This window comes from Elephas maximus, chromosome 3 (assembly GCF_024166365.1).
Source record: "Elephas maximus indicus isolate mEleMax1 chromosome 3, mEleMax1 primary haplotype, whole genome shotgun sequence".
NCBI lineage: Eukaryota > Metazoa > Chordata > Mammalia > Proboscidea > Elephantidae > Elephas > Elephas maximus.
The window spans coordinates 41,986,737-42,012,835 of NC_064821.1; the positions used below are offsets into that span (position 1 = coordinate 41,986,737).

The window sequence follows — 26,099 nt, forward strand, 5'->3', positions numbered from 1 at the left end:
AGGTCCAAGGCACCTTGGTGTCTGAGTATTTTATGGGAGAGGGTCTGTGAACTCCAGAAATTCCTGTGGCATTTGAATGTCTGAATATTTTGGGGAGAGGGTCTTGCAAACCCCAGGGAGCGCCACAGCAACTGGGCATCTGAGTATTTTCTTGATAGAGGGTCCATGGTTTTCATCAAATCTTCAAAGGTTTTTATGGCCCACAAGTGTCAGAAAGCATGGGATTATGTGACCCCTTTCCAATCATCCCTGTCAGACTCAACCTGAGAAAAGAGCCCTTCTCTCCAGCCCATATCCCCGGGGCACTGAGAGCACTGGACGCCGGGCCCCTGCTCCAGCATCAGCCCCCACAGGGCAGCGGCTTTCTCCTGTAGCTTCTAGGTCTCACTCTTGGGTTCCCTGAGAAACAGAGGCTCCTGGCCCTTGTCCCCCCACAGCCCCCTCCACACACACACAAACACAAGGCCAGCCCTGCCGTCCTAGAGGCCCACCCTCAAGCCTCTTCGAGACACATGCCCCTCTGTTTCTCCCACTTTCTCTGTCTCTTTCCGTCCCTCCTCCCTCTCTCTGTCTCTCCCTCTCTCTCTGTTTCTCCCCGCTTCTCTGTCTCTCCCTGCCTCTCCTTCTCTCTCTAGCTCTTCCTCTCTCTATCTCTGTCTCTTTCACTCTCTTTCTCTGTTTAACCCTCTCCCCCTGTCTATTAGTCTTTTTTTCTCTCTTTTTCTGCCTTTCTCTCTTTTTTTTTCTCTCTCTCTGTCTCTGCCTCTCTTTCTCTCTCTCTTTCCTTCTCTCTCTTTTTCACTTTCTCTGTCTCTCCCTCTCTCTCTTACTCCCTGTCTCACTGTCTCTCCCTCTCTGTCTGTCTCTCTCTGGCCTTCATCTTGGAGCAATGGCTTCCATGAGTTGCCTGTTTTTCTAGAAGCTACCTCCCTCCTCTCCCTCCTTCCCTCTCCTCCTGAGCAGGTGGGCCCCAGGCCCACCGACCTGCCCACTGGCCCCATGACTGCTGGGCAACAGCGTGGCCCCATGACTGCTGGGCAACAGCGTCACCCCATTCCTCAGCCATGTTTCTCGTCAGCACCCAGTTATAGCCCCCGGTCATGGCCCCTGGGGTCCTTAATGAGAGGCAAGAGGTGGATTTATGAGCTCATCCAGGCCCCGTGTCCGCGCTGGGCTGAGGTGTTTCCAGAATGCCTTCTCACCTCCTTCCATCACAAGAATGGACCTTCTGTCTCCCCTACAGTGAAAGCCATAAATTGTAGCATTGTGTGTGCACATGTGAGTGTGTGTGCGGAGAGAAAGAACACCCTCCTGGCTTCAGAGCCGATCAGGTCTTCTCTAGGGGTCAGGGTGGGCAGAGGAAGCCTCCCTCTGGCCCCTGCCAAGTGTAGTATGGGCCGGCTGTCAAGGTGGACGCTGCACTGTGGGATGAGGTTTATGTGCAGCGGGCTTCAGGGGAGCAGCAGTCCGGCAGCAGGATGCGGGAACCGCGAGGGCAGCCTCCTGGCCCCTCCTTCCTGCACTGGGAACCCATTAGGCGAGCCGACGACAGATGCCTGGGCGCCCCGCCCGCCCTGCACGCCCGGCCAGCCAGCGCCGCCGTGCCCATTAAACACGAAACAGCCCCGCCGAGAGCCCACAGCGAGAAGCGCAGGAAACCTCAAATGATGTGCAAAAAAAATCATAAAGGTTAAGAGAATTTTTCCATAACTCTGCTTCATAACTCAGCATTTCTGATGGGGGTGATTTATGAGCTGGGGGAGCTGGCAGGGGACGAGGGGGTGGGAGGCTGCGTGGCCTGGATTGGCAGCTCTGACGCGGCCTGGCCAAGCGGTGGGCAGGCAGGCAGGCAGCCACCTTTGCATGTTCTGCGATTCCCAAAGTTCAGCCTGAAACAGCCCAGGAGCCCAGTTTTGGAGTGGCGATGGGGAAGGGGATTTCAAATTCAGAGACAGTATCGGTCTGAGGCCACCGTGGGCCGGGGAAGCCACCACAGGCTGGGCCACTGCGCAGCTCCAGGCACCATGCCCCTCCTGCCTTCCAGCCTTCCTTCCCTCGCTCCTTCCTCCCCCTTGTGACACGTCTATGAGCAGAAGAGAGCACATGGCGACTGGCTGAGAGCTATGCGCTTATTACAACCCTTCCCTCATCCATTCATCCATGCATCCACACATTCCTAATCTTTCATGGCCTCCTAGGGGCTGGCTTCTGTGCCACCAAGGCCAACACAGGCCCCGGCCGTGCCTTGTGAGGCTCCCAGCTGACCCAAGAGGTGTGGGACCCAAGCAGGGGCCCAGCTCCCAGACATATGGGCACGGTGGACATGGCGCCCACTCTGGTGGAGGTCAGCAGGTTGACTCCCCAGCCTGGGACAAGCAGGTAGTTACCTCTGGTGTTGGGTCTTTGGCGTGTGACTCTCACCAGCCTGGGATGGCAAGGAAGGTGTGTCCAGCTGCACATTGCTATGACCTTCAGCGTCTCCTTCCCCCAAGCACTCCTGTGGCCAAGCCATCCTCCTACCAAGCCTGGGAAAGCCCCTACCAGAGGCCACCTGAGTGGCCTAAGGTCTGAGAACTGGGGAGCAGATGGCCTGGCTCTGTCCTTATAGCCTGTAAGTCTCACTCGACAGGAGGCAGGGGAGGGACCCAGGACAGCTCAGCCTTGCCTTCTGATTCCTGGCCATGCAGACCCCTGTGTGGCCGGGTCCCTAACCTGATGCTGAGAGGGTCTGGGCTTCAACCAAGAGCACAGGCTCTAGACTCGGGCAGCTGGGCTGGGTTCCTGGCCCTGCTCCAGGTGCACTGTGTGTCTGGGACTCCTCTCCCTCTTCTGAAAAATGAGGTCACAACATCACTACCTCACAGATCCCTCGTGACAGTCACAAGCGGATGGGCGGGAAGCACCCAGAAAGTCTTCCCCACACAGGTCTGTGGGGTTCCCAAAGGGACTCATCACATCAAAGCCCTCCCTGAGATCCTGGAAGGAAGGCAGAGAGGGGAGGGGAAGGGAGGCGAGAGGGACACAGGAATGCCTTCTGTCTCAAGTCAGAAATGGCCTCAGCCCATCCAGGCCCCAAATGAGAATCAGCCAACAGCCAGACCTGCATTATCACGCCTACCCGCCCACCTGCAGAAACATGGCCCAGCTCCTCTGAGAGTGTCCCCTGGCTAGTGGCTTTGGGGGGCCACATCCAAGGCAGAAAAGTTGCAGCCTCCCAGGCTCTGCCCATCCCTGCCACCTCCCACTCCACAGTCCAGGCACGTCCAGGTGACCCTCCACATTGGGACAGGCAAGGCTCAGCCACCCAAGCATAACGATGGACAGACTCTCGGCCCTGGAGGAAACACCCCAGCAGGGTGCTCCAGGAGGAAGAGAACTTTAGTCTCTTTGGTAGGAAGGGGTTAAACCAAGACATCCTCCACCCCCGAAAAGGCCAGCATGGGGTGCCCACCGAGGGGAAGGGGATTTCCCCTACCTTTGGGGGCCACCATGAAATTAGCCACACCCTGTGACTGTCTCCATGGGTCAGGAATTGGGGAACAAGGTTTTCCAGGGACTAGGGGAGGACCTGGGAAATTGGGAGGACAAAGAAGGAGAGTCTGTTGGGATAGGAAGTGGACCCCCTAGAGTACGGAGGGCTGCCTGTATTTTGTATTTTATGTCTGGCTCTGCCCTGCACTCAGAGAGGGACATACCAGCCCCCAGGCCTGCAGAACAGTGTCTACACTCAGACAGGCGGGGGTGGGCTGTGTTTCACTGACAGAGGGAGGTTTGGGTAAGTGGGGCCAGGAGCATACATCTGAGGGGCCATATTGTGGGGAGAGAGGCTGGTGCCACAGGCTACTGCAGTAGGGCCAGGATCAGGTGGGAGAGGTCACCGGAAGGCAGAGTCCGTCCACCCAAAAAATATTCCCAGTGATTCAAGATGTTCAAAGATGGGCAGTGTTGGGCACATGGTTGTAGGTGTGGAAGTTCCTAGAATGGGCTGTCTTGGGTGCAAAGTGGTGGGTGTTCATAGAACCAGCTGTCTTGGGATCACAGTGGTGGATTTTCATAGAACCAGCTGTCTTGGGAGTACGGTGGGGGGTGTTCATAGAATGGGTTGTCTTGCAATCACAGTGGTGGGTGTTCATAGAATAGGTTGTCTTTGGAGAACAGTGGTGGGTGTTTTAGAATGAGTCATCTTTTGATCATGGTGGTGGGTGTTTGTAGAATGGATTGTCTTGGGATCACGGTGGTAGGTGTTCATAGAACCAGCTGTCTTGGGTGCACAGTGCTGGGTATTCATAGAACCAGCTGTCTTAAGATCACAGTGGTGGGTGGTAACAGAACGGGCTGTCTTGGAATCACAGTGGTGGGTGTTCTAGAATGCATTGTCTTTCGATCAGTGGTGAATGTTCATGGAATGGGCTGTCTTGTGATCACAGTGGTAGATGTTCATGGAATGGGCTGTCTTGTAACCATGGTGGTGAATGTTCATGGAATGGGCTGTCTTGTGATCACAATGGTAGATGTTCATGGAATGGGCTGTCTTGTAACCACGGTGGTGGGTGTTCATGGAATGGGCTGTCTGGCAACTATGGTGGTGGGTGTCCATGGAATGGGCTGTCTTGCAACCATGGTGGTGGGTGTTCATGGAATGGGCTGTCTTGCAACCATGGTGGTGGGTATTCATGGAATGGGCTGTCTTGGAAGGACTATGGTGGGCTCCCTGTGCCTGCAAGTGTAGGTAATGGCTCTTGGCCCCAGATGCTGCAGAGGCCTTAGATGCAGCTGGATGACCTGGGAGTCCCCGTTCAGCTCTCGTGATGATGCAGAATCCAAAGGACTGCGAGGGAGACAGGCCACCGGGGATTTCTCCCCTTTCACTGGACTTGCCCTCCTGCCTTCTTCTCACCTTCCCACAGCAGAAGCACCTTAGGAACTCTGAGAGCCACACATTCTCTCTGGGGTGGTTAGAAAGGGGAGGCCACAGAACAGCCATCCCTTCCTGTGGACTGAGCCCCCATGCTGTCCACAGGCAGAATGCAGAGCCCTGGGCCCCACTACAAGAGAACAGACTTCAGGGGCTTTGGGTGGGGGCCCAAACTCTGTGCTTGGAATACATATCCCAGGACATTCTGGCACTGACAGACAGAGAAACAGAAAGAGAGACAAAGAGTTCGGCCGCCCAACAGCGCCATCTGCAGAGGGGCTGTGAGGCAGGGACCACAGGGCGCTCCAGCTGCATCACTGAGAGTGGAGTGGGCATTGGTTGGGCTTGGTCAGCCTTGCTTCCCAGACTCCTGCTTCTCCTCTCAGCCCTTCCTCCTGGCCTTCCACCTCTGCCTCCCGTCTTCCATATCAACATGTCTTCACTGTCGATGGACATCACATCTCGCCAGAGCCTCCTTGGCATCTCCATCTCTGTCTACGCATCTCTCTTCTCTTCCAGAACTGGCCCCTTTTGGTGGTGTTCTTTGGCATGAACTATAAGCTCCCCCCTCCCCCCACCAGAATCAGAGGATTCTCAGATTCCCAGCCTTCACAGGAGTTGAGCAAGCCTGGCCTGAGCAGGTCGACTCAGTGATGATCACTGCAGGAAGGCTGGGAATGCAGTTCGACCTAGAAGGAAGCGTGGTGTCAGGTGCCGTGGGGTCCGGATGCACAGACAGGTTTGCCACAGGTGCTGCACATCCCAGGGTGGAGATTCCAGCTGCCTCCAGAAATCTCGGTCTCCTCATTGACTCTGGGTCCAAGTGGGGCTCTTGGTCACCTAGAGTGTGTCTGTGGGCATGGAAAGGGCACCCCAACTTCAACAAAACGCTCCGATTCTGTGGTCAGATGGGTTTCTCCCAGACCCCAGGGACAGCCTCCTAACCTTCTCTGGGGTCTTCATTGCCTAATAGTGCACTTGGGAGACCCTCAGGGATCAGAAAGCACATGGGTCCGGTTCTCTCCTCAGATTTTTTTTATTAATTGAGGTAAAATTCACGTAACATAAAATTAACCATTTTAAAGTGTACAATTCAGTGGCATTTGGTACGTTCACAATGTTTTGCAACCACCACCTCTATCTAGTTCTGGAACCTTCTTGTTACCCAAAAAGGAAACACCGTACTATACCGTACCATTAAGCAGTCACTTCCATTCCCCTTCCCCCAATTGTTGGCAACCACCAAACTGCCTTCTGTCTCTATGGATTTGCCTTTTCTGGACCTTTCATCTCATGCAATATGTGGTCTTTTGTGTCTGCCTTCTTTCACTCAAGGTAATGTTTTCAAGGTTCATCTATGTGGTAGTATGTATCGGTGCTTCATTCCTTTTATGGCTCAATAATATTCCATTGTGTGTATAGACAACATTGTGCTTCTCCATTCATCTGTCGATGGACACCTGTATTATTTCCACCTTTTGGCTATTACAAATAGTGCTGCAATGAGCATTGGCGTACAAGTATCTGTTTGCATTGCTGCTTTCAAGTTTCTTGGGTACATAACTAGGAGTGGAATTGCTGAGTCACATGGTAATTCTGTATTTAACTTTTTGAGGAACTGCCACGATGTTTTCCACAGCGGCTGCACCATTTTACATTTCCGCATCAATGCACAAAGTTTCCCGTTGCTCCACATCATCGCCAACAGTTGGTATTTTCTGTTTGTTTTTTCATTACCTTCTCCATTTTTGCTGGGACATGTCACTTCCTCCTTACTCTGACTTCACTTAGTCCTTCTAACTCCATATTTCCCTCACCTCTGCTCACCTGGACTCCCCTGCCACATGAACACCTATGTCCACCTGGATACCCCTGTCCACCTGGATGCCCCATCCACCTGAACACACCTGCCCACCTGGACACACCTGTCCACCTGGATGCCTCTGCCCACCTGGACACGCCTGCCCACCTGGACTCCTCTGCCCACGTGGACAGTTATGTCCACCTGGATACCCGTGTCTGCTTGGACCCCCCCAACACCTGGACATACCTGCCAACCTATATGCCCTTGCCCACCTGGACACAGCCCCTCTACTTCCAGGACCTCAGCATGGTGGTGGCTTCAGCCCCTGCCCACTGCCCTTCCTCCCATGCTTCCTTCTTCTCTGCGCCAAGGCTGGTCCGCTCAGGAAGCTCCCCCAAAATGCTGCTGTTTTAATCGCCCTGGATTCAGAATAGCACCAGGCACTGAACAGCACAGGTCGGCCACTGAGGTCCCTCCCTCCCAGCCCTCGGCACTTCACCTGCAACTGCCATCCCTCTGTCCAGCTGCTCTCTGGGAATTTCTCTCTCTCAGCAGTGGTCAGCCAGTCAGTCAGGTCTCCTTGTAAATGGCCCACTTGCAGGCCTGGTAGTCATGGCAAGTAAGAGACACACTCCCAAGAGGTTCCCAGCATGTCCAGAGCAGCTTCTGAAGACACAGCAAGAACAAAATAAACTAGGATAAAGCAAGGTTGACCTTGTCCTTTGAGGGCAGGATGAGAGAGATCAGGCTTTTGCACACTGCCGGGGTGTCAAACTGAAACTTCCCTGTCTGTAGATAACAAAACAAAGTACCTTTGCTGCTTTCAGGGTACTGCGAAAGCAGATCGAGTGTGTATGTACTCGAGCACACACACACACACACTCATCCAGACCCCAATGCAACCACACACCCCAACAACACCTTAACCTTCAGCAATGTTTTCCCTAGCCCAGTGCAGCAACTCCCCTGTGCCCAGGCCTCTGTTCTTAGCTTGAGTGGCCTTTGCTTTCTCCCCAGGGAACGGCTTCATGGTGGAGATTTTGCAATGTTGAGGTTCTCCTTGTCGCCTGGTCAGGGCAGTGAACTGCTGCTCAGTGAGAACAGAAAAGCCAGCCCTCAGCCTTTCTGTTGATCAGTAGAAGCTACTGAACATGGGTGGGCTGGGCAGGCCATAGCCAGCTGGCGTCTAGGAGTGAGCTGCTTTCCTGCTCTAAAGCCCATACCACCTGGTTGCTTGTTGGGCAGATGTGAAGCATGTAGACTCCAGCAGATGAGATGCCTCTAACCCTTCTTATTCTCTTTCCTCCTGGGCAGATTTCAGAAGACCTGGGTGGTGAGAAGTTCTGTGTGGATGCTAACCAGACCGGGGCTGGCAGCTGGCTCAAGTACATCCGAGTGGCCTACTCCTGTGACGACCAGAACCTTACCATGTGCCAGATCAACGAGCAGGTAGGTCCCAGCTTGCACGCAGTGCCTTTCCTGGTGCAATCGAAGGCACCAAAGTTGATTGGGGGTGCCGAGGGGAGGTCCCTCTCAGGTGGGTCCTTTTGCCAAGCTGGTCTTAGTGGAAGTGGCTACTAGACACTTGGGAGGCACTGGATTTCTGGGGAGCCCATCAGTACGGCCTCACTTAGCACTGCCCCCTCTATGCACCCTGTTAATGCTTCATTGGTGCCTTCTGTCTATGGCCTCATCCAAGGCCACCAGGGCTCCTAAGTCAGGAGGTGATAGTTGGCGTGAAGAAAAAGTCACCAACATCCAAGACCTCAGGCATTCCTATCCCTGCAAATGCCACTGTCGGTGAAACACAAGAGCCACAGAGAACAGGAACTGTCTGCACGGGAACTGTGGCTGAATGGCACTGCTTACCCAAGTTCTATAGGTGGGCTCAGTGCCTGGCTGGCTGGAGGTACCAGGCAGTTGCCCCAGGCCCCTGAGAGCCAAGATTGCAGCCCAGCCAACCTGATGAGGTGACCAGCATCCCCCTGGGAGGGAACTGATGTTATTCCTGAGCTATGTGGTTGTGATGAGGTGTCCCAAGTCAGCCCAGATGCCAGCACTCCTGCCCCGGCCACCAGAGGAAGGCCATGACCCCTCAGCTTACTGTGTTCTCCTGATTGGTGGCTTGTTCTCACCACCCAAGGTTGCAGGCATCAGAGGTGACACCACCTCCACCTGACTGGTCCAGACCCACCAGCCCATCAGGAGAGAAGATAGAAGGTTCTGTGCCTCGAGAAGGCCTCCAGAGCCGAGAACCATGAGGGCAGAGCTGAGGCTGCTCTGTCGAGTCCTTCAATTCTAATTTGTCTGTGATTCCTGAGAACCCTCCCATACCTTTTGAGCCATGGTTTTACTCTATGTCACAAGAGCACCAACTCCTCTTAGGGGCCTTAGGGGCCCCTGCCCTCCTCAATCAGTGCGGTTTGCTTTGGCTCTATAATATTTGAGGGGTTATCTGTGCGACTTCATTTGCAAAAAGAATTCTATTGCTTTAAAAGATGGTTTTCAGGTAGTGGTAACTGTAGCACAACATAGTGAATGGAATTAATGTCGCTGAGTTGTACACATAAAAATGGTTGAAATGGCAAATATTTTGTGATACATAAATTTCAATCCAATAAAATTAAAATATATATGTAAAAATGCCGTCCTAGGTGGCTGTTAAAGGAACAAAAGTAGAGCCTTAGGTTTTCTTAACCCATAGGCCCACTCAAGGAGCCCTGGTAGCACAGTGGTTAATCACTTGGCTGCTAACTGAAAGGTCGGTGGTTCGAACCCACCAGCCACTCCATGAGAGAAAGACGTGACAGTCTGCTTCCATAAAGATTACAGCCTTGGAAACTCTCTGGGGCGGTTCTACTCTGTCCTATAGGGCCACTATGAGTCTTAATGAGTTTAATGGAGACCCACACAGGTGACAAGTTGTGAAGCAAGGTCACCCAATCCTGTGTGTAGAGCCCTAGATTAAAAAGAAGAAGAAAAGATGTTTTTGAAGATCGCGTAACAAAGGTTACAGTCTCATGTGGCCTAAGTAAGCCATCAAACAGGTCCCAAGCTTCTTGACTTTAGAGACAATTTTGCAGAAGAAAGACAGAGGCCATGACTTGGGAGGTCTGGAGGCCCCGGGATGTTGTGGGTAATGCTGCCGCATTTGTCGAGTCTCCACTTGGTCCTGGGCTCCATCTGGGCCACCCAGTCCCTCCACTGGACCCAGCTGGTACTGGTCACCAGGAAGGGACCTTGAGCATGAATCCTCCTCTGCCCCCGGGACATCTATGACCTTTAATTAAAACCAAAATTCTGGAAAAAAATTGTTCTTCCCTATTGCAAAAAGTAATGCAGAAATAAAGGTGCTCTGGTGGCATACTGGTTAGGTGCTCAACTGCTAACCAAAATGTTGGCATTTTAAACTCACTCAGCAGCTCCTCAGAAGGAAGACCTGGCAATCTGTTCCCGTAAAGATTATGGCCTAGGAAACCCTACAGGCCATTTCCACTCTATCATATGGGGTCGTTATCAAACAATATCATTAATACCACGTGCAAGTAAAATTTTGTTGAAGATTATTCAAAAGCGGCTGCATCAGTACATCAACAGAGTGGCAGAAATTCACGCGGGATTCAGAAGAGGACATGGAACCAGGGATATCATCGCTGATGTCATATAGATCCTGGCTGAAAGCAGAGAATACCAGAAAGATGTTTACCTGTGTTTTATTGACTATGCAAAGGCGTTTGACTGTGTGGATCATATAACAAATTATGGAAAACATTGTGAAGAATGGGAATTCCAGAACACTTAATTGTGTTCATGAGGAAACTGTACCTAGACCAAGAGGCAGTCATTCAAACGGAACAAGGGGGTACCGTGTGGTTTAAAATCCGGAAAGGTGTGTACCAGGGTTGTATACTTTCACCACACTTATTCAATGTGTATACTGAGCAAATAACCTGAAAAGTTGGACTATATAAAGAAAAACAGGGCATCAGGATTGGAGGAAGACTCTTTAACAGCCTGCGATATGCAGATGATACAGCCTTGCTTGCTGAAAGTGAAGAGGAATTGAAGCACTTATTGATGAGGACCAAAGACCACAGCCTTCGGTAAGGATTGCACCTCAACATAAAGAAAACAAAAATCCTCAAAACTGGGCCAGTAGGCAACATCATGATAAATGGAGAAAAGATTGAAGTTGTCAAGGATTTCATTTTACTCGGATCCACAATCAACAGCCATGGAAGCAGCAGTCAAGAAATCAAAGGACACACTGCATTGGGCAAATCTGCTGCAAAGGACCTCTTTAAAGTGTTAAGGAGTGAAGATGTCACCTTGAAGACTAAGATGCCCCTGACTCAAGCCAAGGTGTTTTCAGTCGCCTCATGTGCATGCGAAAGCTGGACAATGAATAAGGAAGACTGAAGAACTGACACCTCTGAATTTGGTGTTGGCGAAGAATACTGACTGCCAAAAGAACCAACAAATCTGTCTCGGAGGAAGTACAGCCAGAATGCTCCTTAGAAGCAAGGATGGTGAACCTGCGTCTCACATACCTTGGGCATGTTGTCAGGAAGGATCAGTCCCTGGAGAAGGTCATCATGCTTGGTAAAGTTGAGGGTCAGCAAAAAAGAGGAAGACCCTCAACTAGATGGATTGGCACACTGGCTGCCACAATGGGCTCAAAGCATAACAGGGATTGTGAGAAGAGCACAGGACCGGTGGTGTCTTCATTCTGTTGCACACAGGGTTGCTATGAGTCAGAACTGACTCAACGGCACCTGACAACAACATGATTTGGAGTTGATACAACAGCACCTGACATCAACAACAGTACAGAAATAAGCAAAAAGAATCATAGTAAAAATTAAATGCAAATGTTAAAAAAAAAAATTTCCTTCTTCCAGATGAAAGTGAAATTTGAGTGAAGGGGAATTGGATTTAAGGCACATAGAGAAGGTTCCATCCATCTGATGGCCTTGCAAAGCTCACCTCCAAGTTTAATAAGCTGTGTGGTAGCAAGCCTTCGAATATCCTGGGGAGCAGGCACCAGTGTTGGGCGTGAGGAGACTGGCTGAATGGGCCAGGGAGGACAGGCTGAGGGCACCTTCAGGTATCTGGCTGCTGGTTCCAAAGTCTCAACTGGGAATTTCAAACATCCAAAGAAATCACCAATTTGTAGGATGTATTTTCCTTTGACTGATAACAATGATAATTTTTAAACTCTATCAAAAATATGAAAAACTACTCTCGGAAGCACATGGGTACTTAATAAATATTTCCTGATGGGATAAATGACATTTAAAAATACCTCTTTAAAAGGGATGTGCTAGATTTTAAACTATTTTTTAAATAGTCTCCCAGAAAAATGGATGTCGAGTCAATTCATACACAGGAAGTGTTCCTGCTCCCCGGTCCCGACCACAGAGAGGCAGGTCGCTGCCAAATGCCAGTGATATTTTGACCCTCCAAGTGGCTAAAATAAAAAGTTCCTGAAATATCGATAACAAAACCAAGATTTTTGAAGACAGGCTTCTCTTTGAAAAGGAAGCATTGTATTATACTAATGGGGTTTCTCAGATTTCCCATGATCCCCAGAGTTTCTACTGGGGTCCCCTGGCCCTTATGGACACTCACACACAAACGTAAACAATGTTTCTCTCTCAGACACACTCACAAACACACATATGTGAACAATCTCTCTCACTCTTTCTCTCTCACACACACACGTGAGCAATATCTCTGTCTCTCTCTCCCGCCAAATAAGTGAACAATATTTTCTGTCTCTGTCTCTCCATCACTTTCTCTTCCTCCCTTTTTCTGTGGGTGTCTCTCCCGCTCTTTTTTCTCTCTCTTTGTCTTTCACACACACATAAGTGAACGATATCTTTCTCTATCTCTCTGTCTTTCTCTATCCCACCCTTTCTATCTCTGTCTCCCTGTCTCTCACACATACACACACACACCTCCCAATACCAAACGGACACCAAAGGCAAGGACTCCCTAGCTGAGATCCATAAACGGTTTCCATTTTGCCAGAGTCTTCAGCGGGGAAATGACTTCCTTCAGCAAAGTGCGAATGCTGTCTGGAAGCTCAAGACACATGATCTAATCCTAATTTCCAGAGAAGAAAGGCGATGGGCAGGAGGCGGCTCCAGCTTCTTGAAGAGAAAGTTCCTGAAGCCACAGCCATCAGGAAAACGCGCCCCCTAGCAGGCAGAGGGGAGAGCTGAACTGGGAGCTCAGGCTGGCAAACGGGTAGGGATCTGGCTCAGTTTTCCATCTGAGCCTTCTGCTAGTGGCGTCAGGACTCCTGCAAATGTGGATGCCTGGCCTCCAGACAGTCTCAGGACAGATGAACTCATGGGTAGCGTGAGGGAGGTCGAGGACATTGGCATCCCCCTCAGCCCATCCCGGGCTCCTCCCAGCCTCCACTGGCTGCAGGGGGTCACATAACTAGGGGTGGCTCTGGGGGTGGACATGGCCCCCACACCCCTGTGGCTCTGTGCTCTGGAGGTGGACACAGCCCCCGCATCCCTGTGGTTCTGTGCTCTAGGAATAGACATAGCCCCCACATCCCCTCAGCTCTGTGCTCTTTGGGTGGACATGGCCATACAACCCCAAGGCTCTGTGCTCTGGGGGTGGACACAGCCCCCACACCCCCGTGGCTCTGTGCTCTAGGGGTGGACACAGCCACACACCCCCTCAGCTCTGTGCTCTAGGGATGGACACAGTCCCCACACCCCCATGGCTCTGTGCTCTGGGGCTGGACACGGCCACGCACTCCCGCAGCTCTGTGCTCTGGGGCTGACACAGCCTCCATGCCCCTGAGGCTCTGTGCTCTGGGGTCTGGAGGTGGACACGGCCGTCACACCCCTCCTGGGTAACTCCATGCAGCAAAGTGCTTCCAGCCATGTCTTGGGGCACTTCAGGAGCCCAGGAAGCCAGGCACTGGAGCACTCACAGGTAAAATTGACCACCTACCAGGCCTTGATCCCCCAGGAGCCTACTCAGATCTCTGATCACATCCCCACCCACAGGCCCTGAGACCCCTGCCTCAGTGCAGAAGAAGTATGGAGACCTGGAGGGAGGGAGGGGAGAGGCAGACACGAGAAAAAGTGGACTCTGGGGCTCGGAAGGGGTCAGTGTGTGTCCACCAAGTTCCCCAGAGGACTTGCTCCAATGAGCCAACTCCTGATGCCGCCAGCCAAAGGATGCCTGGTGGGCAGGGTTTCAGGGCTATGGGAGGCACAGGCACAGAGGCTCCCCGCCTTTCCTCCCCACACAGAGCTGGCCAGGGGCACCTTACCACTAGCCTGTCACTGGCTCCTGGAAAACTGGTGCCATCCCCTTGGCTGCAGGACTGAAGGGAAGAGCTCACTGGCCTGGCTTGTATGCTCGTCTGTGCAGTGAGGGTCCTCCCCTGAGACACCACAAGTGCCCTGCCTTGGTGGGCCTCAGGGGAGCAGTGACCACCTCATCACCCTGACACCCCTTTTGCCCTCAGCCTTGGGGCACAGGATGAGGGAGCTGAGCAGCAGCAGAGGCCACACGGGGCCATGAAATTTCCTCGTGGATTCTGGCCCCACCACCGGAAAGGTGCCTGTGGTTGTTGTACACATGAGAGGCCATGCACAGTCCATGGCCAAGGGTGCCCCGCCTTCACACCAGGCATGTCCTCCTGCACCAAAGGCCTAGGCCGGTCACCAATGGGAACAAAACACCCGCAGCAGACAGCCAAGAGACAGAGCCTTTCTCCCAGACTTTTGGGGGTGGTCGGGATAACAGCATTTTTGAAGTCACCCCTGGGGTGCTAAGATAGGGCCTTTCATTTACGTTGTCATCTTAGCATGAACAGGAAAGCAGAGCCAAGACCCCAGGGATCTCAATTCCCCCTGGGTGGCCCAACTCCTCCCCTCCCAGCGACATTGCCTCTCCGCTCCCGACCCCCCTTCAGGTCCCACTCCTCTTTTTGGAAAAGTCAAGACATTTGCATCACCCCTGGGTGGTTCTCTCTCCCACAATTACAAGCAAACCAGTTGGTTAGAAACATTTCTGGAGACACAGGCAGTGTCTGTTCCTGAATTTGTTTTAATGTTCAAAAAGAAAACAAGAGCTGGGTAAGAAAGTGCCCCAGGAGGAAGCAGAGGTGGGAAGAGGCCTATTCAAGGCACAGTGCTTTTTTTTTAAAAAAAACATTGCCTCAATAGGGAGAGAAGGCTGGTGCAGGATGTCAAGTGGCCGAGAGGGCGGGGGACGATGTGACATGAGGCTGCAGTCACATGCACAAGTTGGGGAGCAGGACTGCAGGCTCCAGGCCCCCAGGGCACTTCAGGAAGGCCAGCTAGGCCCATGAAACACAGGCGAAATCAGCCCAGGCCACCCGGCCCCTCTGGCTGGCTGGGCATCAGGAGAAGTCCAAGGACAACGGCAATTCCAGGGGCAGAGTAGGAGGCAAGCCCGGGCCGGCCACCAGCAGGCCACAGGCGCTCCAGCCGGAGTGTACTAAGCTGCACACGAGGGGCCGGGTCTCCCCAAAGTGGAAGCAGACAAGGCTAATCTCTTTCTCAGAGTGCGATATACAAAGGCATTTTATTAGAAGATTAGCCGACTGATAGCCACGCAGCCTGCACCCCTGAGAACCAGCCCTGGCTTTTAATGAAAACCTGGTGCTGCTCCGACGGAGGGCATTTTCCTTTTGCTTTCGTTTCCTTTGCTCCGACGTCGGTCCCTCTTGTCTGTCGGGGCGCGTGATCTGCCGGGGTTGGAATTTTTGACAAGGGGCATCAGACATCCATCACGCTTTGCCAGCACGCTTCCTTCCTCCCTTCGCTTTTGTTCCCCCACCATTTTTTTAATTTAAAAATCTTTCAATTAATTTGCTGGGTTCAATGTTGGCTTTCAACAATTAGCTACCATTTTTCCTTTGAAATGAGGAGGGCAAGGGCAGGGGGATTCATTTGAACATTTCCCACCCCGTTGACAAAAGACTTTCAAAACACGATCAAATTTGTTGTGATTCAGAAAACGGCCACATTGTACAGCGCTTTCTTCGGAGGAAACGGAGCCTCATTTTGGCCAGGAACAAAGAATAAATTACCTGCTGTCATCGCTGACCGGGATTTATATTCTTTTTCTTCTTTATCAAATGGAACGCTTCATCGGAAGAAACTGTCTACGAACAATGAAGATAATTTCAGTGTGGACCGATAATTTAGATATGCATCAATTAATATCCAGAGCCAAACTTTGCAACTAAGAAAAAGATAAGTACCTAGAAGGTCTTAAATATTTGAGCTGCTGGGAAGGTGCCAGAATATATAACAACAAAAATGTGAAAGATTGAAGCACAAATCAAATTTCTTCAGCCACCTGTGGAAAGAGAGAAACGTGGCAAATCCCAAGGCGCCCCAAGTAGCCTTGTCCTCCCTAGAGCAGAGGAAGGAATTGCCTGCCTGTCCCCGGAGCCCTCGGACACTGCCAAGTCCACAGTTGCTGTCCCGTTCCTCCTGCCCAGCTCTGAGAAAGCAGGCAAGCGGATCAACTGGGAGAAGGCTCCGGATGCAAACGCAAGAGCAAAAGAAAGCGAAATAAAGGCCTCGGATGTGTTCCCTGCTGGACCCCAGAGCATCGCTAGGTTTCTTTTTTAAACACCAAATGCTCAGCTATCCCCAGAGTTCTGGGTGTCCCCAGCTTGTTCCCAGAGGGAGACGGCCCACGGTTTAGGGACGGCAAGCCGTTAAGGTACACAGTGAATCTCCCAAAACCTGTGAGCAACAAGGCAGCATTGCCACCCACCTAGCCTTTTCAGGGGTCCCTGGGAGACAAGAAACACTCAGGAAAACCCTCAGACCCATGTCCTCTCTGGGAGGACAGGCCGAGCAACCGATCGGGTTATTAGGAGAACTTGCTTTTCAGCCACGGGCTTAGAGGAATTCAAATTCTGTTCGATGCGTATAAGCCCTTTGTGAGAAAAACCCCTCTTGCACCATGCCAGAGCCTTAACAAATTCAAACACAATTGGATTCAGAAATCCAGGATGGAGGGAGATGGATTTTTCTTTCTTTCTTTTTTTTTTTTTTTTTAAGATAAGCACGCTGAAAGAGATTTCATCTATTTTATTCAAATGCTCCTTTAAAGTTTCTCAAACTGGTCTCGAAGAGGAAAGAGTAGCCCAGAAGTCCACTTGATCACTTCTGCATTTTTTTTGAGAAAACCATTCATCCCTGGGAAGCAGGAGGAATTGCCTTACCATATGTCCTTGTGACTTTTCATCCACCATCTAGCAATTTCTACCTGGGATCATTTAGATGGAGTTTTTCACTTACCGGAATTACAAATTTCTAAGACTAAGTAGGTAGGGAAATTCTGGCACTGAAGTCTTCCTATTATTTGAAAATCGTATCTTTTCTTGTGAAATCAATTTGATATTATTTAAAAAAAAAAAAAAAACTTAACAGAGCTCTAAGAGGAAAAAAAAATCCCAAACTGACAGCCACTGTAAAACCCATAACCCTTACTGGTAACATTTGAAACAGCTGGGGGAGGGGGGCATGGGAGGATGAGGCTTATTTTCAGAAATGGCTGGATCTGAATGAATACGACCTGTGCTAAATCCAACTTTTCTCAAGCAATTTCTCTGCCTTTTGTAGAGAAGTTGGCCATTATTTATTTTCCCCAGAACCCCCCGTGTACCTACAAGGAGCCGCCTGCCTGTGTTTGGAGAGAGAGACAAGAGGAAGAAAACAGGCAGGGTCACTCGAAAGATAGTTGTAATTCTGAGACCCTGTTCTTGGTGGTGCTGGCCGCATTCAATCAAGGCATTGTCGTTACGGGCAGAACCTGAAGTGTTGAAACAAGGACTTAACTTCAGATCAAGTCCTGTTTGGCATCGTTATTTTTTAAAGCCGTTTAGAGCAGACATTTATTGGAGCTAGTAAACTCAGCTGTTGCTAAGCTCTTCCCCACCCCCAGATCCGTAAACCAAAGAGAAAACTCCAGCTCAGCCTTGCCTATGCAGCAGTACCGAACGAACGGAGGACTCAGGCATGACTGAATTACTGGGGCGGATGCAACTGTTTAGAAAAAGTCATGGGCTCTCCATCGCTGTCACCTAAACAAATGCCCAGTTCTTTTTCCTTTCCTGTGGCTGGTCGGCCTCCCTGAAGACCCAGGGAGGACTGAAGAGACTTGGGATTTCTTTTTCCTTGAGGGCAAACTTCTCCCCCGTGTCCCTCCCTGCCCCAAGCTCTTCAGCCTAGCCTATCCTCAATGCTGGCTTGCCCAGGTCTGCATATGGCCGACTGAGAGGCATAGAATGAAAGGAAGGTTCTAAACCGCTAAAGGAATGTTTAGGGGCTGCTGCAAGAATGTATTACAGTGTGCTGGAACGGGCCGCCCAGTACAGTAAATGCTCAGTTTGTACCGTCTCTGCCACCAGCAGACAGGGCCCAGGCGGTTCCTGCCGCCAAGCTCCCACTGAGCCCGGGCCTTTGTCCCGGGAAGTCGCCAGACCCCGCGGACCAGGGATCTGAGCTTGTGCCCGCGCGCGCGTCTGGCCGATAAGGCCTTTTGTGCTATTAGGAACATGTGAGAACTCCCGCTTGTGTGTCAGATCAGGGTCGCCCGGGTGGACCTCCGATGGCAAAGGCGGGCGGGCTGAGTTTGGGGAAGTTTGCAGCGGTTCCTGGTCACCTTCCCCCTCTCCGGGGAGTGGAGGGTCCGGCAGCCACCACCACCACCACCCCTCCTGGCCCGGCCCTGCGATTAGCACTAATAGCCATTAATGCCACCGTCTGCAGCTCAAAGTCCAGGCGGCCTCCAGCCAGCGCCGGAGCGGCGCGGCCGTCCAGTGGGTCCCAGGGCGCGCGCGTGAGACCTTCGGAGCTTCCCTAGGGGGGCGTGCGGACGGGGGATCCCGGGCAACCTGGCAGCCTCGGAGTGGGTCCCAGGAGGCAGATGTGGGGCAGGGGTTCCCCAGAGTCCGGGTGGCTCCGGGAGGTGGGAGGGGGAGGCCAGATAGTACTGCAGCCGGGGTGGGAGTGTGGCGTGGGGTCCCGGGAGTACCCACCGCCAGAGGCGTTGAGGGCTGTGGGGTTCCGGGATTCCGGGCGGCCCTCGGAGGGCGGATCTCGGGGTGCGGGTGTGGGGTCCCAGGCGTCCCGGTGCCCAGGGGCGGGGGGGGGGGGGTGCCGTGGGAGCCGGTGGGAGCCGGTGGGGGCGGAGGAGGGAGGCGGACCGCGCCCATTCCCATCCCCCGCCGCCGTGCCGGCACGAGTGCAGCGTAGCCCCGGCTACCGCGGAAGAGGCGGCCGTTCGGAGCGCCGCGCAGGGACCAGGTCAGAGCCGCCCTCTGCGTCCCGGGGCCGGTGCGGGGCGGCGGGGGTCGCGGGTCGGGGCGGGCGGGACGCCGGGCGGCGGTGGCCAGGCCAACATTGCCCTCTAACGGGGACTGCGGGAGAGGAGCCGCCCCTGAACCCGCCTGCCCCTTCTCACCCTGCGCCCGGGCGCCCGGGCCGGCCGGCAACCAGAGCCCAGCATTACAATTGCGCTTGCTGGATGCGTCCGCTCACTGGCAGATGCTGGTCATCGCGGCTTGTCCGCAGACTTGTGCCGACTTCTTCCCCAAGCTGGACGCCCCTCGCCGCACCCTGACCTGTACTGAGATGTAATGGCTGAAAATCTGATATTTTTAAACAATGATTCAGCCACTGTGTGGTTTTTTTTTTTTTTTTTTTTTGAGAGGATACAAAACCAGTATCTTAATAACAATGCGTTGAGTTGGAGAAGTTAAATGGTAAAGTTTGCATTCTCTATTTTAAAATCTTATCATTATTTTAACGGCTTATCTGAGAATGATGGCCAAGTAAAATAGTGCCCCTGACTGACGTGGAAAGAACTTTGTGCGTTAATAAGATGAATATGCCCGTGGCTGCTTTTCTACTCTGCGCTGTTTGGGGCCCTGGAATAATACCCAAGTCAGTTCTGGGACGCAACGGGGCTCCCTTCTGTCCACTTGAGTTATTGGTGTATTCTGGGGTTCCGCAGGACTGGGGGTTTGTGATGAAGGAGACTGGGGAGATAACAGCGGTGAGAACACATCCTCGGGGCACCAGGGAGAAGCGTCTGACCCCCCCATCAGGAAGCTGGCTGTGCAGATGTTTCTCTGGGGAGGAGAGGGGAGAGGCAAGCAGGCATGGGCTTAGCAGTCTGGGCCAGCTGCTGCCGGGAAGCCTGCTCTGCTACTGCCTGGCCCGTGAGCGGGGAACCGGAGCACCACCCCGCATCAAGGTCTGCCACTTGCTTCACCCGGAAACCCTTCCCTCCCCAGTCCTCACAATCCCGGTTTACATGGATGATGTCCTCCTTCCACCATCCAGGGCTGCTGTGCACAGTTCCTCCTCAGCCTAGGCCCTCTGGATGAGCAGGTGGCACTTTACAACCTTTCAACCAGAAAGGCCTGGAAGAACCAATACCCGGAGGTCCCCAGGCTGATAGGCCTGGCCTGGGTCTTTCTCCAGCCTCCCAACCAGGCATCTGGGGGCACATACAGGTCCTGGAGGCCCCTTGGTCCTTATTATCTCAGTGGGAGCTGATGGCTCACATGCAGGGCGGGGTGGTAAGCAGTGAGTCAGCCAAAGCAAAGTACACCCCTGTCCGATGGTTCTGGATTAAAATATGCCATTCCCTGGTGTCATCTCTGTTCGCATGAGAAGTGGGACACCCCTGTAAGTGACCCCATCTGGAGGTTCCAGTCCCCAGAGAGGGCAGGAGGTGCAGAGTCTGGCAGAGGCCAAGGAGGCCTGGTTTTCTTCTAGATGCCCCAGGCCTACAGCATCCAGTCCCCAGACTCCATCCCTGACGACCCTTGCCATACCCCCCCTTTCTGAATTGCTAGAGTTTTCTTAATCTTGGCTGCTACTTCGGCTCTCCAAGGCAGGCTTTCCTTTTTCAGGAGACACGTCAGCACGCTCCAGCTGACATGATTCACAAGGGTGCTGCTCGGAGCATTGAGCAAAACATTCCAAATTTTGTTCCCCAAGACCGCAGGGCTGTTTTCCAGCTGCAAAATCTACCCTTAGGCCCCCACCCCTGTTTTCAGGGGTATCCCCTATCTGCAGACCCCTGGCCAGCCACTGGGCACATGCTTCCCCTCCGCCTTCCCTCGCTGATGCCCTCAGCACTGTGGTGTCTTGAACTGCCAGCCCTCTGCGTTAGCTCATGGTCACCTTTATAAATGTCTAAATTCACTCATGACCCGTCTAGACTCGAGACCACTCCCAGAGAGGCAAAAGATGTCTCGCTTACATACACACTAAATGAAAGAAGCTTGAGAATCAGCCTGGCCCCACTTGTGATGAAAAGAATCATCCCCCCACCTCCACCCCACCCCGGGACATACTCAAGGTCCCTAGGTGCTGCCATTGGTTCTTGCTCAACTGCTAACCTAAAGATTGGCAGTTCAAACTCACCCAACAGTGCCATGGAAGAAAGGCCTGGCAATCTGCTTCTGTAAAGATCATAGCCAAGAAAACCCTATGGAGCAGTTCTACTCTGTAACACGTGGGGTCACCATGAATTGGAATTGACTCCATGGCAACAGATTTTTTCTTTTTTTGGAGGGGTGGGAAGGGGCATACCCTGATTATTGGGAAGCTAGAGGTCAGTTCTCACCTATTTAATGTTGCACCCCTTTACAAATATTCGAAAACTGTTCAAACACAATTGAAAGAGGACGTCAGTCCTACCAAGCATATTCTGAGGATGTTCAGTAGGGGAACTTCTTAGCAGCAATTAGAAGACTGGTCAAGTGGCCCGTGGGCCAGCCTCTCTAATTAGCAGCGTCGACAGGGCGCGGGGCTGAGTGCTTGCAAGCAGCCACCACCACAGACACTCACGCCTTCTCTCTGCTTTCTCATCCTAGATTTATTATAAAGTCATTAAGGACATTGAGCCAGGCGAGGAGCTGCTGGTGCACATGAAGGAAGGTGCCTACTCCCTGGGGACGATGCCGCCCAGTCTGGATGGTAAGCCCCCGCCAAGGCTACCCCCCCCCCGCCACAGGGGAGCAGGGGCCACCCAGAGACACCCGGGAGCACCCTAGCCCCTCATCCCTCCATGCTACATAATGAGGGCTGGAATCCCAGCGCCGGGCAACCGTTCCCCCTAGAAACAGCCACCCTCTCCGCAGCTCCACGTAACTACTTCCCTTTCTCCTTCCTTGGGTTATCTGAGCTGCATCCTGAATTTTAAGATAGGGCTGGAATTGGCATCGTGTCGAATTAGCTCTCTGCGGTGTTGCAGTCCCAGGTGTATTTTTTTTTTTAACTGTATTATCATCAGTAGCAGCAGCAGCGTTTGCTTTCCCCAGGACTTTAAAAAAAAAAAAAAATCATCCCCCAACTAGTTCCGTGGCTTGGGAGCCTTTGGACTTCCGAACTCTGTATCCCGACCAGCCTCACCTCATGTAGGAAAGTCATGTCCATCTGTAGTTAAAGCCAAGTCCCAGAGAAATGTTAGGAGAGCACTTATCTGATGCGACGGAAAAATGAGGGCTCGTGGTGGGGGGAAGGTCTCATAAAAGTACTGATAGCAAATCAGCTTTTCCAAACACCAGCTGTGCTCGGAAAGTGTTCGGAGTTTTCCTCCTTCTCGATCTGTCCCGCGGTGTTTGTCCTTCCCTCCACGTGGGAGATGTAACAAGGTTTCTGTCTTGGTTCTTCCACACCCTAGTAAGCCTGAGAGGATACCTGAGAAATCTGAACCCCAAACAGGCTCATTTTTTTCCAAAAGACAGGTTTATTTTCCTCACTCACATTGTTAAGCGCTGTGTCTAGTCACCTTCAGGGTCCTAGGTAGCTTTTGAATTACTGAGGAAAGGTCGCTGCGGAGCAGCTGGCTCCGGGGTTCCTGGTCCAGCTTCTTTTCTTGGAGGGAGACCTCACAAGTGAACAGAAAAGCCACCCCCCTGCCAGCCATCTCTGGAGCTCAGGATTCCTGCCCGCGCTGGCGCTAGAGACCGGAGGGAGGTGCTTTTTTCCTTCTTGTCTTTCTTTCCCTTTCCCTCCAAACACACTATGGCTTAATAATTAATGCCATTAACTACAAGTTTCTCTAAGGAGCCACTCGAATTCTACGGCCAGGAAGTGGCCTGAGCTCAGCAAGGGAGTTGGATGTTGGAGTTCGCAGGAAACTTTGAGACCAGACCCAGGGAACTCTGCCTCAATTCACCCTTTCAATCGCCAACATGGCCCCAGTAATTAGGGCTCTTCCTTTAGTCAACAGCAGCTCCATGTCCCTGGGTTGTCTAAAACGAAATCGCCACAGAAGGACGATTTTACGAGCCGGATCCTCTCCGTACGCTCTTCTAAAGTTTGGTTTTAATTAGGCTGTTGAGAAAAGAAAAATAAATTGCCGAGAGCTAGGTAGCATGGGGAAGGTCTCATTTCCCTTAAAATAATTGTTGAAAAGACCTTTTTAATCTTAGATAGCACATGAGAACTCGGAAAGATAAATCTACTTAAGGAGAGGGCTTGACTAGGAAATTTCATTTGTATAATGAATCTCCATTCTGCCAAGAGGTTTTTTTTAAATCTTGATTCCTAATATCAGCCCCCGATATGAAATAACCAGGGTCTACGTTTTTCTAATAATTTATCCAACATTTGTGAGCTAATTGCTTTCTACACATAATAGTCCAACATCAAATATTTGACTTTTCATACTCTCTCCTGTCAAGATCTTTGCCTCACCACCCCCCCCAACCCCAGCTAAACTCTGAATCGCACAGAAAGAAAATGCAAAAATGTTCCTCACTAAGATAATTATCATAAAAAATCTTTTCTCCCAGCCCCAGCTAAATGCAGCCAGGCCCTTATCACTGCAGGAATTTGGAGTGAGCTCTTGAGTTCCTTTGAGCTCCGAGCCTGGTAGATCAGCATGCTGATGCCACTTAATTGTGTTCCCCCTCGGCTCTCTGAAGCCATTAGGCTCTGATTTATTTTTCTGTGGCATTCCTGCTCGGCCACGTGAGTTCCTGATGGAACTTTAGGTAGATGAAAGAGGTACGGGTTTGACAAACACATCGGCTGCTGTGCAGTTGGCTTGGTTTGGTTTGGTTTGGCTTGGTTTGGTAAGAAGGTACCTCCTCTACCCCAGACCATGCCCCCCGCCCCACCTGACTGAGATGGAGACAGATAATTTTTGCAGCACAATTTTTGCTCTTTTGTTGGGGGGGGCGGTTGTTGCTGGGGATGATGCCCAGGTAGCAAGGAAGAAACAGAGCCCTTGTTTGCCAGCAGACTGGGGAAAGGCAGCCTCAGCCTGCAGCTCAGCACTGGGAAACATTCTTTCAAAGCCGCGGCTCAGGGAGGGAACCTAGTTCTCACGTCCACACAAGTGTTCGAGGCAGAGGGAAGCCACTTTCCAATTCCTTCGTTTTAGAGACTTTTTGAGGAGCCCTGATGGCACAATGGCTAAGCGCTCACTGCTAACTGAAAGGTCGGTGGTTCAAACCCACCCAGCCACTCCATGTGAAAAAAGACCTGGTGATCTGCTCCCGTAAAGATTTCATCACAGGAAATCCTACGGGGCAGTTCTACTCTGTCATATGGGGTCACTGTGAGTTGGAATCGACTCAACAGTGCGCAAGTACAACAATGACTTTTTATTTTGTTTTTATTTGGTCAATGCTGAAGGGGAGAGTTTCTCTTTCACAAGAACTTCTCGCCCTTATGAGAACCTCAGGAAAATGGTTTCCATTCAAATATGTTTTTCTTTTAGAAAGACTCATTTAAAAAAAAAAAAAAAAGAACACCTCTGGCTTGAACAGAAACCTAGATGGATAAAGGTGTCACCATTGAGGGTAGAACGAACTCCAGTGCAGACGGAAGCACAAGACTTGATTTCTGAGCAGATGTGTGTGAGGCCTTGTGAGAAGGAGGCAGTAGGATGCAGGGTAAACTGACTGGGAAATCAGGTTACTCTGAATGAGAAATATGACTTTTTATCACATACGAATAATATGTAAAGCTGTGGAAATGACTAAGAAGGCTTAGGGCAAGAGGACACAATGCATTGTATGTAGAGCAAAGCAGACAAACAGGGAAATATAGTATTATAATGTAATGTGATAAGTGATATAAGGTGATATGATATAGGATATGATATGATATGACATAATATGAAATGATGCAAAACAATATAATATAGTATAGTATGATATAATGATATAATATAACGTAACAGTATAGTAGGAGCCATGTTGGTGTGAAGGTTAAGCACTCAGTTTAACGGCTTGCAGTGGTTAACCGCAACAGTTACGTGCTCAGTTCAAACCCACCCAGCCACTCCACAGGAGAAAGACCTGGCTATCTGTTCCTCTAAACGTTATAGCTTAGAAAACCCTATGAGGAAGTTCTGCTCCGTCCTGTAGGGTTGCTACGAGTCAGAGTCAACTGGACGGCACCTAACAACATTACAATAGAATATAGTATAGTATAATAATAATAAAATAATCCGTGGATGGTACAAACAGTTAAGCGCTCGACCACTAGCCAAAAGGTTGTTGGTTCGATCTGCCCAGAGACACCTTCGAAGACAGGCCTGGCAAGCTGCTTCCGAAAGACCACAGCCTTGAAAGCTCTATGGAGCCTTTCTATTCTGCACACAAGGAGTTGCCATTAGTCTGAATTGACTCAACGGCAACTAATAACAGCGACAAATATAATATATAAGGAGAATATAGCATGTGCTTTTATTATCTCTTTAAGATGGAATTTCTTGTGCTGGAAAATGAAAATGATGTAGGCTGTGCCCATCCTTTCTGCCTCAGCCCTGCACACCTAGGTGTGTATCCAAAGCCAGCCTTACCTGGGTGGAAGATGCAGGGGACTTGTCTGCACCCCTCGCCAGGGGTATGTGCTATACCTGGCTCTGGCCGATGTGATCCGTGTGGGGCGGGAGGAGGAGGACGGCGTTTATTACCATGGCCAGCCTGTCGCCTCCAGGACACCCTCAATGCCGTCAGAGGAGAACGGGCTGTATTTTCATTGTCAGCCCAAATCCCAAGCCAAAGCTGGAAAAATAAGTCAGTTAGTGGCGTGGATGGTGGGGTTGGCATTACTTGTTGTTTTTGTTTTCAAGTTTCAACTTCTTTGCCCCTCGGCTTGTTCCTAGTTTGATGCAGAAAGAGTAAAATAAAAATTGGCATTTCTAACTCAATCCTGATGCTATTGGGAGTGTGCTTCCTCAGCTCTCTCCAGCCCAGGAAGCCAGAATCAACCCTCAAAAGCCCCTTCATGTGGTCTGTGCATTCAGCTCTGTACTAAGACTCTGCCCTTGGTGCTCAAGTATCACACACTCATCCCCAAGTGAAAGTCCAGATTT

At 51.4% G+C, this 26,099-nt stretch overlaps 1 protein-coding gene across 6 annotated transcripts in view; it reads left to right on the forward strand.

Moving 5' to 3' along the window:
• The window catches only part of PRDM16 (PR/SET domain 16), a 452,044-nt gene that overhangs the window by 376,883 nt on the left and 49,062 nt on the right, over window positions 1-26,099 (forward strand). For all 6 annotated transcript variants that reach the window (XM_049877678.1, XM_049877673.1, XM_049877675.1 and 3 more), the window contains 2 exons: window positions 8,034-8,168; window positions 21,637-21,739. In XM_049877678.1, the coding sequence (XP_049733635.1) occupies window positions 8,034-8,168; window positions 21,637-21,739 (238 nt within the window). The remainder of the gene's footprint in view (window positions 1-8,033; window positions 8,169-21,636; window positions 21,740-26,099) is intronic.